The 14907-nt window shown below is 34.8% G+C and overlaps 1 protein-coding gene and 1 non-coding gene across 4 annotated transcripts in view; both read left to right on the top strand.

Annotated features, from left to right (window-relative positions):
- The window catches only part of Uhrf2 (ubiquitin like with PHD and ring finger domains 2), a 72697-nt gene that overhangs the window by 47558 nt on the left and 10232 nt on the right, over positions 1-14907 (top strand). For 2 of the 3 annotated variants that reach the window (XM_074051908.1, XM_074051909.1), the window contains 8 exons: positions 293-416; positions 642-749; positions 3659-3763; positions 5797-5903; positions 9285-9447; positions 10239-10379; positions 12118-12214; positions 12509-12666. In XM_074051908.1, the coding sequence (XP_073908009.1) occupies positions 293-416; positions 642-749; positions 3659-3763; positions 5797-5903; positions 9285-9447; positions 10239-10379; positions 12118-12214; positions 12509-12666 (1003 nt within the window). Of the gene's footprint in view, positions 1-292; positions 417-641; positions 750-3658; positions 3764-5796; positions 5904-9284; positions 9448-9706; positions 9748-10217; positions 10380-12117; positions 12215-12508; positions 12667-14907 lie in introns of those variants that run through there. The other variant, XM_074051910.1, reaches the window with a different exon arrangement.
- LOC141415929 (U6 spliceosomal RNA) lies at positions 11501-11607 on the top strand. Its single transcript, XR_012440879.1, has one exon. It is a non-coding gene; the product is annotated as a U6 spliceosomal RNA (small nuclear RNA).

Genomic DNA, 14907 nt, shown 5'->3' with positions numbered 1-14907 from the left:
AGTTTTAATGATAAGAATTTCAAGTGAATAATTTCTATTCTCAGGGTTATTGATAAGAGTTTGTGGTTCCATTTGAATCTCATAGTTTTGTCTGGCTTTTGAACTGAACATGAGGATTTATACTAAAATCTTTAAATTCTCTAAAGGAATGACAATTTTTTTTACAGCTGGCCTAATCATGCAAATGTTTTGAAAACTTTAATACTTCAGTGTCAAAAATAACCTAATCTAGAGAGGCCATTATTCTATTACTGTTACAGGCTTTAATGTATTGTCAAATTTGCTTTTAAAGGTATTGTCCTTGCTGTAAAACTGATTCCAGTGAGGTTGTAAAGGCTGGTGAAAAACTCAAGATGAGCAAAAAGAAAGCAAAGATGCCATCATCTAGTACTGAAAGCCGAAGAGACTGGGGCAGGGTAAAGAAGCAGCTTCTGTTTTTTTCCTTAGTAGAATTTATAGTATAGAATATTTCCATACTGTAGTAATGGTGTAAAAGATTAAACGATGTTTGTTAATAACAGTGATGCTTAAATTATATCATTAGCTAGGTTTCTACTTCATTTACATCTTATAGGAATTAAAGTTTTTCACTAAGATTTAACATAAATGATTTCTCAAACACCTTATTTTATGATTTACAGGGAATGGCTTGTGTTGGTCGAACGAAAGAATGTACTATTGTTCCTTCTAACCATTATGGACCTATTCCTGGTATTCCTGTTGGATCGACTTGGAGATTTAGAGTTCAAGTAAGTTTTTATTTACTTATTTAAGAACTTTTGTTTGTTGGATTTTTCAGACACGGTCTCATTACAGAGCCCAAAATGGCCTTGAACTCAATCCTTCTGCCTCAGCCTGTTGAGTGCTTAGATTATAGGTGTGTACTTCCACACCTAGCTCTCAGGCATGTTTTTAAATTGGCTTAGTTGAAAGGGTAAAATTTGGTATAATTAAAATTGAAGCAATGTTAAGATCTATTGGTTATAAATCGACCTTCCTAATAGCACATGGCTTTCAGTTATTAGAATGAAAGAGTTTCTTTGGGGTAAGTATATTTTTCCCCAGAGGTAAACACACAGGAAACATATATCACAAAATTAGGCATCAGCTGTCCTTATTATCACTTTGTTTAACTGTTCTGTTACAGTTACAGTGTTAACATTATTGTTGAGCTTTGTAAACTATTTTTCTTTAGAAAAATTATTATTTAAATATTAAATTTTTTTCTTTAATTCATGTGGTAAATTCTCATTTAATGTCACTGGGTACTAGACTTCGTCATGTGCTTTCTTTGAGGCTGATTCTGAATGAATGCTGATGTACTGGGCAGAAGGAAGTGCCAGCTAATTGAGGAATAAAATATTTTACTTTTTCCCCTTGAAGACTGCTTTGTTATTTATATTCCTAATTTCTTCTTTAGAAAGTTAATTTTATCATGGAAAACTTAATACAAAAGGAAAATAATCTCTTGAGTAGAGCATTTTCTAATTAGAGATATCTAGGATTATGGACTTTAAGAGAGGCTTTAATTTTTATACTGATGGCCCTGGTACATAGACTTTTGATAGAATATTAAAATAATGTAGCACATGTATATAACTTCAAAAATTAAGTAGTATTTGATTTGTATTTTTAAAACCCACCCTACTTTTCATCCCCCTTTTCTGTTTTGCAGAGATAAAATTTTAATTATTTCAGCTGGATTTACTTTCTTAATTCTAAATAACATGTTTATATGGCCTCCTTTCCTTTGTATTTCATTTTTTTTTTTTTTTTTTTTTTTTTTGCAGTACCACGGCTTGAATTCAGGGCCTACACCTTGAGCCACTCCACCAGCCCTTTTTGTTTTAGGTATTTTCGAGATACGGTTTTTTGAACTTTTTTGCCTGGGCTGGCTTCAAACCGCGATCCTCCTGATCTCTGCGTCCTTAGTAGCCAGGATTGCAGGCGTGACCCACTGGCACCTGGCTAATACTTTACTTTTTTTAACTTCCTTCTATGGAATATGAACATTTAGTACTTTATGTCCTCTCATCTTTGCAATAGTTGTGTCATATTTTGGCTGAATTGGTATTCAGCGTTTACATTTCTATGACCTTGGATCTAAATGTATAATAAAATACTGCAAATATTTTCATTTACTGAATACTTTTGCATGCTTTTTGCCTCATTCCCAGACTTTAAAAACTCCTTCGATGTGGGCTAAAATGACTGTGAGGTTGTTAGCCTGAGCAGCTTATAGGATGAGTTTACCACTTGAGAAATGGAAAAGAGATGAAAGATAAGATTTATTTTTACTAGGGTTGGTGAGGTGAGGAAATCAGGTGATCATGTTTGTTGCTCATATTTTCAAGGCCTAATCTTTTCTGGGTTCTGTTTTTCTTCCGGTTTCTTGTTGACTTCTAAAGTGCCTTCTACTCCCAACGTCACTGTATAAGTTTGAATTTCACCTCCTTTTACTGTAACAATTATGCATTAAACTGAATTACAATATCTTTCTGAGGGAGTTTGAAGTACACAAAGAAGGAACATTTGTTTCAGTGAGGCAGAATTGAAGATGAGGAAAAGCATTAGGCCCCTGAAGGCGGACTAGCTAAACTAGAAATGGATAGCATGTTCGTGTGACATTGAGTTGTTTTGGCTCAAGGGTAGAGGCTCCATGAAAGAGGAGATGGAGACAAAGCTTGGAAAATAGATAGGACCCAAATTGAGAGAGGTAATTTGGCCTTGTTACTATGGTACCATGTAGCATTTTTTTTAAAGCAGTTGAAAGTCAAACACAATTATTCCTTTCTTTTTATTTTTCCTTTCAATACTTTGGTTTGAAAGGTGGGCACTCTACCAGCCATCTCCCCACCCCATTTTTGCTTTACTTATTTTGGAAATAGGGTCTCATGTTTTTATGCTAGGGTCAATCTGGACCACAATCCTCCTGTTTACACTTTCCTTGTAGCTGGGATAATAGGCATTTACCACCACACCAGCTTTTTGGTTTTTTTTTTTTCCAATTGGTTGAGATTGGAGTCTCACCAACTTTTTCTCCCAGCTTACTTCGAACTTCAGTTCTCCCAAGTAACTAGGATTATAGGCCTGAACCACCATACCTTGCAAACACAGAATTACTCTTAAAAGTATCATTCTGTTACATAAAATGGGTTTGAAAGAGGGTTAGAAGCAGGGCAAACAAGTCTATTTGTAAGTGTTCATGTCTCAAACAAGATCAAGCAGAAGTAGAAAAAAATGAATTTGAAAGATTTAGGAGATAGAATCAGTAGTCCTTGTAACCAAATGGCTTAGAGGAATATTGCAGAAGAATGAGGCTAAAATTATGATTGCTGTGTGTTTGACTTGACAAACTGAATGGAAATCAGCCATAAACAAAGACAAATAAGAAGGGAGAAAAAATCTGGACCTCTGATAATTTATCTTTTGGTTGATGCTTGTTTAATAATTATTGTTAATCTGAGAATTCTTGGCCTACTCAGTTTTAGGTTGTTAGCTCTGTCTGTACCTTTAGGATTTATTTGGGGAAAACTAAGAGCAAAAATTCAAACTCTTGGTGAGACACAATTCTTGGGTTTGGGAGGGTTTAATATCTGCAAACGCTTTTTGTGTATGTAATATATAGGTACTGTGAAACTTTTTACTTATTTTATAGGTTAGCGAAGCAGGTGTTCATAGGCCCCATGTTGGTGGAATTCATGGTCGCAGTAATGACGGGGCATATTCCCTTGTCCTGGCTGGTGGATTTGCAGATGAAGTAGTAAGTGATATGACCTTGTGTTTTAGAACCCGTTTTTCTCTTCTGTAAAATACAAGCTTTGTCTAGGATACACCGTCTAGCATAGATTTTATGTTAGTCATTGGTTCTATGCAAGTTGTAGAGGAAAACATTTGGGAGTATCTAATCTTTACATCTACTAATTTGCCTTGTATGTATATTTTCTAACTAACTGTTAAAAGAACATTCTCTGTGATACATTATTTTTTAAAGAAATTAAACTGATTTTGAACTTATAGTTGTACATTCACAATATTTGTAGTATTAAAAATAAAAGGCATTCTGTGCCCTCTACCCAATTTTTTCCAGTAGTGACATTTTGCAAAACTATACAGTATCACAGCCACAGTATTGACATGGTCAAACTGCTGAACATTTCTGATGTCACTATTTCTATTGTCATGTAGTCCTCCCATGGCTACACCCATCATACTGTGCCCCCAGTGTCTGATAACCATTAACCTCTTGTCTGTCTGTACAATTTGTCTTTTCATGAATTTTGATAAATAGAATCATGTAGTTGTAACCTTTAGTATTGACTATTTTCACTCAGTGTGATTCTCTGAAGATTGTGTCATGTATCAATAACTCATTCCTGTTCATTGCTGAGTACTAGTCTGTGGTTTGGGTGAAGCACAGTTTGTTTAACCATTCATCTGTTGAAGAATATCTGGATTGTTTTTTAGCTATTATGGGTAAAGCTGCAGTAAACATTTGTGTACAGTATTTTTGTAAACATGTCTTCATTTCTCTGAGAAAAATGTCAAGAAGTGTAGTGGGTCAGATGGTTGTTGCATTTATTTTTGTTTTTGTTTTTGTTTTTTTTGAGACAGTATTGCTGTGTTGCCCAGGCTGATCTTAAATTCTCCATTCTCCTGCTTCTTCTACCTTCTGAGTGCTTGTATTACAGGCAGGTGCCACCATGATATGTTTAGTTTTCTAGCGATTGCCAAATGGTTATTTGGATTGTACCATTTTATATTTCTAACAGTAATATACAAGTAATTCAGTTTTTCTGTGCATCTTACCAGCATTTGCTATTGCTATTACTTTGTAATTTTAGCTATGATAGGTGTGTAATGATATCGCCTGTTTTACTTTTTCATTTCCTCAGTGGCTAATGACATTGGACATTACTCATTTATTTGCCATTTCTGTGGCCTATTTGTTGGTGTAGCTTCTCAGGTTTTTTGCTGATTTTCTAACTGGGTTATATTTGGTTTTTTGCTATTTATCAGATATGTAGTTGGCAGGTATTTTCTCGTAGTCTGTTTAATTTACTTGCTTTCATGAAATGTTACAACACAGTAACTATGGAGAGCACAATTGTGGTAAGTTTTTAGAAAAAGAAATAGAGAAGCTTACCATCTTACATTTGCCTATCCAGAGGGTAGACAAATTTGGCATTGTGTTTATTTTAACATAGTAGAGGAAATTGAAAATGGGAAATATTCAGGTTCTTTGTGTATTTCTTTATCATACATATTTTTACTTTATTTTTAACATCTTATTAGCATATATTAGTTTTTCAGGGGGCTTTCATTGTCACATTTCCATACTGTTTACAGTGTACCTTGGTTAGATTCATTCCCTCCTTAATTCTCCCTTCTCCCCTACTTAAAATAATCTCAACAATTTTCTTTTTTTTTATTTTCATACAAGTATATAAAGTACATGGACCTTATTCCCCTCCTTCCCCCTCTCCATTTACCCTTCCCTATCCCACTAAAACCAGCCCCCCAAGAGGACCTGGTTTTTCATTCTAGTCTTTCATTCTTCAAGTGTATATTCCTTGTTCGGAGGGATTTTACCACGGTGTTTCACCCACCAAGCTTTGGATCAAGTAATATAACTTGTGATAGTATACTTACATAATTGTAATTGAATATTGCATTAATTTGGTAAATATCACAAATGAACATGCCAATTCATAGTATCCTAACCAAATCTCCTGACTCTAAGATGGGGCCTATACTCAGGTTTAGGTTTCTTATTGTAAAAATCTTGTCCTATAGGATCGTGGTGATGAATTCACATACACGGGAAGTGGTGGTAAAAATCTCGCTGGTAATAAAAGAATTGGTGCGCCATCAGCTGATCAAACACTTACAAACATGAACAGGTACTATTGTAAAGAATTCAGAATTTGGATGTTGCATAGCAATTTAATTCTAGGATTACAATTTGTGATTTAAGCTGCAGGGCAGAAATTTAAATTACGAGTTAAAGATCTAAAATTAAAGTTCCATTGCCTGATTATATACTTGTAAGTATCCTAACTTATTTCTCCATACGGTTAATTTTGAAGTGGCACAATTCCCGGCCTTACTTAATGCATATGCTATGCATTTGATATCTTTGAAGGAAGGGAACCATACAATTTAAGTATAATTGAGGACTTAATTGAGGGAATATAGTTTGCTACCCCATAAGTCAAAACTAAAGTGATCTATGCAACCCAGATTTCTCTCTTAAGGTGACAGACTTACTTTAGGAGAGACTGAATAACGTGAAATAGGGTTATGATTGGGAGCCACATGTGCATGGTGAACTATCAGGTAACTTAACCAGATCTGCACTCAAGGTACTTTTAGGGTTTCTATTAATAAGATATCTTTTAAGTGTTATAATAGGAAATGTTTGTTTAGTTACAAAGTGGTGTTTTTGAATTAAATCTTCTTAAGGCATTATAATACCTTGTGTTGATCTTTATTGTATAAAAAATAGTAATGACATCCCAGCTCCCACGGAACATAAAATTTAATAAATTCAAAATATTTTATCTTGTGAATGCATGCTAATGTCAAGATTAGTAATAGATAAGTAAATCAAACTATCAGATAGCAAAGATCACATTATAACTTGTCAAACTAAAAGTTTTGTGATTATTTCATATAAAGTTTTTTATGTTTGTTTGTTTGTTTGTTTTTTTCCTGGTGGGACTGGGGTTTGAAGTCAGGGCACTTGCAAAGCAGGCACTCTACTGCTTGAGCCATGCCCAAGTCCGTTTTGCTCTGGTTATTTTTGAGATGGGGTCTTGCAAACTATTTGCCTGGGCTGGCCTCAAGCCGCAATTGTCCCAATTTCAGCCTCCCAAGTAACTAGGATTATAGGCATGAGCCACTGGTTCCTAACTTTTTGTGTCTTAATAAAAATATATTATGCATTAATTGAGAAGTCAGTATTTTTCAATTTGACTGTAAATCACTTGGTTTTTAAGTAGTATGCTTTCAAGGTTTTATTACATACTAACTTAGTATCTCTGTTTTTATGGCTTGCATATTATTTCTGACAGTAGGATTATTTTACTGAACCAGCAGAGGAGACAGGTCAGATTTGCTGGTGAAAACATTCATGAGGCAGAAGTCTAGTCCCTAGGTATTCTTTTTCTGTCAAGAAGGCAGCTCTTTAGGAGCAATGATCTTAAAAGAGTTTAGACAAAGTCTGGTGCATTTTTCTCAATGAAAATATATCTTAAATTTGTAAAAGCCTTTTTAAGATGTCATATCTGGAAATTATTTTCCTGTTAATAATAATAGACCATTTTGCTGTTATGTTTGAATGAAAGTTCTTTGGTAATTACCCACACCTGTAATATAAATGTTAGATTTCTTTTACATTTTGGACAATCTAATAAGTACTGTTATAATCTCCTTAGAAAAAAATCGACAACCAGTAAAAATCTTTGATGTCGAAAAGAGGGTTATCAAAATGAAATATTAACTGAAAACAGTTTAAGGTTTATTTGTCATATAGACCTTAACGTCCAGTTGGTTACTTTTATACATTAAGCTATAAATATGCCTTACGATTCTAAGGCCTATAGGACCTTAGTACATGAAAACTGAGGTGAAAGACCATTAGCTCTGATTAGTATATTCTTTCCCAATGAGTGTATGCTGCAATTTGTTTTTGCCTCTCTGCCAAGGGAAAGTTTGACATCTTTTTGTTTCTGAGAAGTTTATTCCTATTTCTTCACAACTGTTCTACTTTTAAGAAACTGAAGAGAGCTGCAAGGCAGCCTGGCCATCCTTTATCAGGGCAGTTAGAGGCAACTGATTGGCTGAGCTATAGAGAAGAGTAGTGGAAAAGCTTTGCTGCTGTTTAGCCTTGTTTCATCCTTCTGGACTCTTCACATTCTTGAATAGCCTATGTACTTATCTGAGGCCAGAAGTGAGTTGATATGCTAGTTAGTGGTGGCAGTAATTATAACTGAAGGTTCCTGTGAGCTTTAAAACGTCACTTGGTGACATGAAGGTAATACTTATCCTAGCGCATTAAGATGAATTTGTATTTATTTATAGGTATTCCATGTAAGATGTAATATTAGCCCTAGAATTAGTAGCTATATTTTCTTCTACCTCCCAGTTTTAAATGATCTTCCCTTTAGTTAAAAAAGATAACTTAGTAAGCTCTACACTTTGATTTATAGGTATAAGTTATTTTAAAAAACAAAACACTTTTAATTTTATTTACTTTAAAAAGGAAAGTATGGTCAAGAAATTCCTTTTCAATAGAATAGTCATAGTCTTAGGGTGTATTTTAATTAGAGCTTTAATTAAAAAACTACACCTTGAAAAAAGTACATAGTATTATATCTGATTTCACTAGTTGGCTATATATGTATTTTTTTACAACCATTCCTCAGTATGTTTTCTTCACTTAAGTTAGGAAGTAGGCATCTTAGAAGAAAATACTAGTTTTAAATGTAGTATTTTCAGTAGGACTAGCTTCTCCCAAGAAAGAAAATCTTGTAACATCTAATTAGCTGACTGATTTATTACTCCTGAGTGTATAAAGATGCTTTCAGATGTCAGGTGTTTTTTCCAACTCAGTACTCCTTTTCTTTGTCATCAGTAAATTGTAGCCATCTCAATTAGTCAAAAATTTTTATTATCATGATTTGGCACAGGCATTTTGATGCTTCATTCTTACTTAAATTTATCTTTTTGTGGAGACCTTTAAAAATATTCTCATATTGCAGTTGTTAATACATTTTAAACTTTTCAGAATTTCTACTGTCTGGAATGGAAAGTAGGCCTAGGAAGTTCACTTGTAACTTGCTGACAAGTTTATTTTTCTAGATTTCTTTCTACATTATTCCAGCAATTTACCTCACTCCCTTTTCAAAAATAACTATTAACAACAATCACTTGCTTTAGTTTTCGAACGTTTTCCCTTCCCTCAACAAATGTTATTTAAAGCAAATTCCATGTATTTCTAGTTGTTTTCTATTATACGTGGCACAGATGTTATTACTTTCAGAAGAACCCTACAGGCTATCTGAGAACCAATCCCCTGGCTTGGGGGTAACATCAGAAAACTGATTTGTCTTCTCTGCTGGTGGGGGAAAGCATAATCCTATTATCTGGAATAATGTGGAAAGAATCATAGAATCTTAACCATCAGGTAAGGCATAATTCACCTTTTAATTGAGCCAATGACTCGATTATATACTTGCAGAAAGATTACTTGGTATAAAGACTTTATTTTATTTTTTTAGGGCATTGGCTCTAAACTGTGATGCTCCATTGGATGATAAAATTGGAGCAGAGTCTCGGAATTGGAGAGCTGGTAAGCCAGTCAGAGTGATACGCAGTTTTAAAGGGAGGAAGATCAGCAAATATGCTCCTGAAGAAGGCAACAGATATGATGGCATTTATAAGGTGCTCTATCTGGCATGACATCTTGTTAGTCATTTTCCCTGGGCTTTCAAGGCAGGGCTGCCATAGGGAACTACTGTGGGTGGGCTAGAGGAAAGAATAGACCATATATTTGGCATTTCTACTTTTCCTATAAATGTAACAGATACATGAAGTGAACTCAACTTCAAAACTTTTGAAACAAGGGTTTATTTGAGACTGTTAAGGGTAGAATTATATTTTGGGTTAAGACTTGGTATTTTATTTTTTTGTTTGTTTGCAGTGCGTGGGATTGAACCCAATGGTTTGGCAAGCACTCTACCAGTGAGCTATATCCCAAGCCCCAAGATTTTTTTCAATAAGCATACATTCTCTGTGAGAAAACCATTTAAATAATTTGGCTGTTACAGATCTTGATTCTTACATCTTTTCAGAATGCTTTTAATTTTAATGATTGTGGTAGATTTCAAAGCACAACACGTTAAAAATAGATTTGTATCCTTTTCTTAAAAATAAGGGCATCAGCTGCCACCATTTTAATCTACCTATTTCACAAAATTCTGTTAGCATAATTTTATTTTATTCACATATTAAGTTTATAGCAGTGTTCCTTATGGAACCTATCTTAATAGGAAATAAGAACAAAACAATATTCTAGTGAATATTCTTGACTTATTTACTATTCTTACAGCAAAGCAAATGTCTTCTGAAGTTGTATTTAATTATGGCAAGTTTACTTAAACCACTAATATGATGACATGATGAATAAGTCTAAATTTTAAATCTCAATCTAGTACTGAAATATTGTGGTGTAGGTGGTGAAATACTGGCCAGAGATTTCATCTAGCCATGGGTTCTTGGTTTGGCGCTATCTTTTAAGAAGAGATGATGTTGAACCTGCTCCTTGGACCTCAGAAGGAATAGAGCGATCCAGGAGATTATGTCTACGTTTACAGGTTAGATTACATTTGTCTAGTCTACTTGTGTGTTCATAAAAATAGACACCTCTGTACTATCTGCATGCCCTAACACAGGCTAAAACTCATAGATATTGGATCGATGGACTCTTAAGAAGTGAGGAATTAGATCATGCAAGTAAACAGGAGGAAAACAAGTAAGAAGGTGTCATCCTAGGTGTTACACTGCACTCGGACCAAGCATTGAGCTTGGGAAAAGCTGAACTTACCAAGGAAAAGTAAAATATCACCAACTCAATTTGGAAATGACTTGAAGTATGAGGGATAGGGACTCATAAAATTTAGGGTAGACGGTCTTGAGAAGAGACCTCTATCCTAGAGGGCACAGGAGTATGTTTCTGGTAGGGGACAGGTGGGAGGTGGCTCAGAAGAGTGGTCTGCTTTATACCCTTTTCACTTTTCCTCTGCAAAGCTGATTCCTTGCCCTGTCACCACTTTTAGTGCTTTGCCTTCCCTCCCCCCCCACCCATGCCCATGCTCAGATGTTAACCCATTAAAAAAAAAACTTTATTGGTTTTGTGTACATACTGGATTGTATGGCTGCATTTCCCCTTCACTGCCTGTATATCCTAGATCAGTGTCCCTAACACTGGTTTCAGAGCATGGTTTGAGTTTATCCCCCACCATTCCCCATTATTGTGCTTACCACAAAGCCTGCCAGCTTTTGTCATTTCCCCTACACTGTGCCTATACTGCATGTGTAGGGGCTGAACTATGGGCAGGTGTCTGACCACCCAAGAAGGTGAGGGTGTGTCTTCTGGTGCAAGTGTTCTGTTCTGTTCTCTTTTTAAACTCATAGAATTGATTGTTTAAATCAGATTCATCAGCTGTCAAAAGAGTTACCAAATAATTCTTTTTTGTGACAAAATTTAAAAAAAAAAGCTTTACCTAATCTATTTCCAAAAGATTTTTCAGATCCCAGTGTTCAAAGCATTGTTCTAGATAGGTGAGATTTGAAACTGCGAGAAGCATGTAAGCCCCTGTACCATGATAAGTTAATAATAGCACTGATGAGGCCACAGACACATTGAGCTTTAAACATGAGCATTATCATAAAACATCCCTTCCCTACAAAACATAACTATTAAAACATAAGGGTGGTGCTTACTTCAGCAGGACATATACTAAAATTGGAATGATACAGAGGGTATTAGCATGGCTCCTATGTAAGGATGACATGCAAATTCATGAATTATTCCATATTCAAAACAAAACAAAGAAAAACATGTGGAATGGGTCCCTTAAAGTCTAACCGTTAGGTGTAGAAAATATAGTCTTCTGAAAGCACCCTTCACCTCCCACCCCCCAATTTTGGAAGATGAGAAATTTGGCCCTTTTTAGTTTTAGATTAACTCCATAGTTTGCATAAGCCTAGCTCTATGATTATCATCCACTGTGCTCCATGGTTGAGTCTCACTTATCTTCATATCTTAAAGTCTCCTTTCCTTAAATGTTGTAAGCTACCTAGAAAAACCCATGAAGATTTCCTTCCTCTCTTAGATCTGAAACTAAGATCATTGTATTAAAAAATAGGGTGTTTTAGTAGTCAAAACTATGTGAATTTTTTTCTTTAAATAAGTATTTCCTTTATGTAAATTCTTTCAGATTGGAGAAAGTTCAGACTTCCCCACCCCTTTAAAATTTCTCACCAGAATTTAGACCCTTTTGTTCTCTATAAAGCCTAAATCTCATTTGTTCTTTTTCTCCCCTTCATCAGTATCCAGCAGGTTACCCTTCAGATAAGGAAGGGAAAAAGACTAAGGGACAGTCAAAGAAGCAGACCAGTGAAGCCACAAAAAGGCCAACTTCAGATGGTAGGTGATTATTTCAAAGTATATATCCTAATAATGAGAAATATTAAGAGACTAAATTGAGATTGGTGAGGAATTAAAAGCAAAGATGTTTTTTGTTTAGACATGGGTGAGTCTAGTGTATTTTAAGTGTCAGAGCCATAACAGCAGCAAATATATTATCCTAAACTCCAGAAGTTAGATGCTGCTCTTTGTGGGTATCGTCCTGCCAAACAATACTGGTTAAGTCTTTGGTTACAGTGTTTCTAAGCAGAACTATGAAAGTCTGCTGACTTTTTTTTTTTTAAATAAACTTAGATGAGTGTCCAAGTGCCTCTAAAGCATTGAAAGCATCCGATCCAGCAGAAGCAGTTGAGGCTTTCCAACTCACCCCTCAACAGCAGCACCTAATCAGGGAAGACTGTCAGAACCAGAAGCTGTGGGATGAAGTGCTTGCATCTCTTGTGGAAGGACCAGTATGTAAAGAGTTTCTTAAATAATAATGTTCTAATAACAAATGATGAAATCAAGTATGAGTTACGCATTCAGTTAAAACATGATCCTATCTAGTTTTCTCATCCAGTGCCACCACCATTCAGAAATAATTTGAGGCAATAATTTTAAATGCTCGTGAATTTATTCTAAACCTCTTAGATGTTGATTTTTTACTTCTTTATGCCTGAACTTTATAATTTACATTGAGGTGCTATTCCTGGGAAGAATTTCACTTGTGAAACATAGCTTAATCTAAAACTCACCAAGAAAGGGCTTACTATACTTCAAAGTTATATAATAGGGCATAAGTCTTAAGCATTGTCAAGTTGGAAGTAAAAATAAATCAGTATTAATTTATTTAAATATTTTAATTTTTTTTCTATTTTGGCAATCATAAACTTTTAAGGTAAAAAGGAATTGGAAGGTTAATGTGTTAAAGCCATGTTCTGCAAATGAAGCTTAAAATTCCCCACAAAGTTGGAGGCTTCAAATGTGAATTATCGGTTTGTCTGTGCTCCCTTGCTTTTATTGTATCTTTAATTTTGCTTATAAATTTGAATCTTTTTTTTTGCAATGACCTCTTGTTGTTTATAATAAAGTTTTCTTTATTGTGATGTACAGCTGTTGTGAGTGGATTAGTTAAAAGTCCATCTTGTCATCTCTTAATAATTTCTTCTTTCCATTGTTCCTTTATTTCTCTCATTACAATGACTAGACCTTCTCATATGTCTGAAATGAGGTTATTGACTATCTCTACGCTGTCTATACAGACTAAAAACAAACTCTTAGGCGTTTTTTTATCACCTTAGATAGTTATCATTATTGTGTAAAGGAAGAATCTTTCTAGTAAATTTTTATACTTTTAGAAGCTGAAGTTTAGTGCAAGTTATTAAATCCTTTTTTGATTTAAATTGGAAGCATCACAAAAATTAAATCAAGGGAAAGAAAACAGGTGACTAAAACCACCAACTAGCCTATCAAGAACATAGTTGCACAGTACCAAGTGGAGCAATGGGAAGAAGAAAAAGGGATGGAGACCACTCTCCCCCAAAAAATAATTTAATACAGGATTCAGAGGGAAATGAAGAAAACAGATACTCAGTTCCTGACTCCAACAAAACAAAGATAAATGACATCAAGGAACCCAGCGATGCCCACAAAAACATCCTCAAAGAAGAAATCCTTCAAGTAATCACTGAGAATTTCATGTAGATGATATTAGACATGGTTAACCAAAATGTACACAGTGCACTCAAGAAATTTCAAGAAACCAAAAAAAAAAAAAATAAGAAGATACAGAAACAAATGAACTCATAGGAGCCCTAAATAAACACCAAAGTGAAAAAGGAGGACACTATAAATACATAAATGAATTAAAGAGGAAAATAGACCAGGCATGGTGGCTCATGCCTGTAATCCTAGCCAAACCAAAAAAAAAAAAGAAGATGAAAATAGAAAAGAGGAAATGACCCATGATATGAAAAACCTCAGAAAAAAGAATCAAACACAAAACACAGTGGAAGGCAACTCCAGCAGACTAGAACAAGCAAAAGACAAAATCTCAGAACTCAAATATAAAATAGAAATTAAAAGAAAAACTGAAGAACTATTAGTCAGACAACTCAAGAGCTGTGAAAGGAATATGCAAGAACTCACCCACTCCCTCAAAAGACCAAACCTGAGAATCATGGGCATTGAAGAACGAGAAGAGGTCCAAGCAAAAGGGATTCATAATATATTCAATAAAATAATAACAGAAAATTCCCCAAATCTAGAGAAAGTTATGCCCATTCAGGTACAGGAAGCCTCCAGGACACCAAACAGACTTGACCAAAACAGAACTTCCCCATGACATAGTATCATTAAAACAACAAGCACAGAGAATAGAAAAAGAATACTGAAGACTTTTAACAGGAAAAAAACCAAATAACATACAAAAGTAAACCCATTAAAATCACAGCAGATTTTTCAATGGAAACCTTAAAAGCAAGAAGGGCATGGACTGACGTATTCTGGGCACTGAATGAAAATAACTTCAACCTTAGGATATTCTGCACAGCAAAACTATCACTCAGAAGAGATGGAGCAAAAAAAAAATCTTCCAGGATAAGCAGAAACTAAAACAATATATGATCACCAAGCTACCACTACAAAAGATTCTCCAAGGAATTCTGCACACAGAAAAGTCAAACAAAACCATGAGAGGACAGGCAGTATCAAAC

This window comes from Castor canadensis, chromosome 13 (assembly GCF_047511655.1).
Source record: "Castor canadensis chromosome 13, mCasCan1.hap1v2, whole genome shotgun sequence".
NCBI lineage: Eukaryota > Metazoa > Chordata > Mammalia > Rodentia > Castoridae > Castor > Castor canadensis.
The sequence above is the reverse complement of the archived record's forward strand: the minus strand, read 5'-3'. Positions and strand labels throughout refer to the sequence as shown.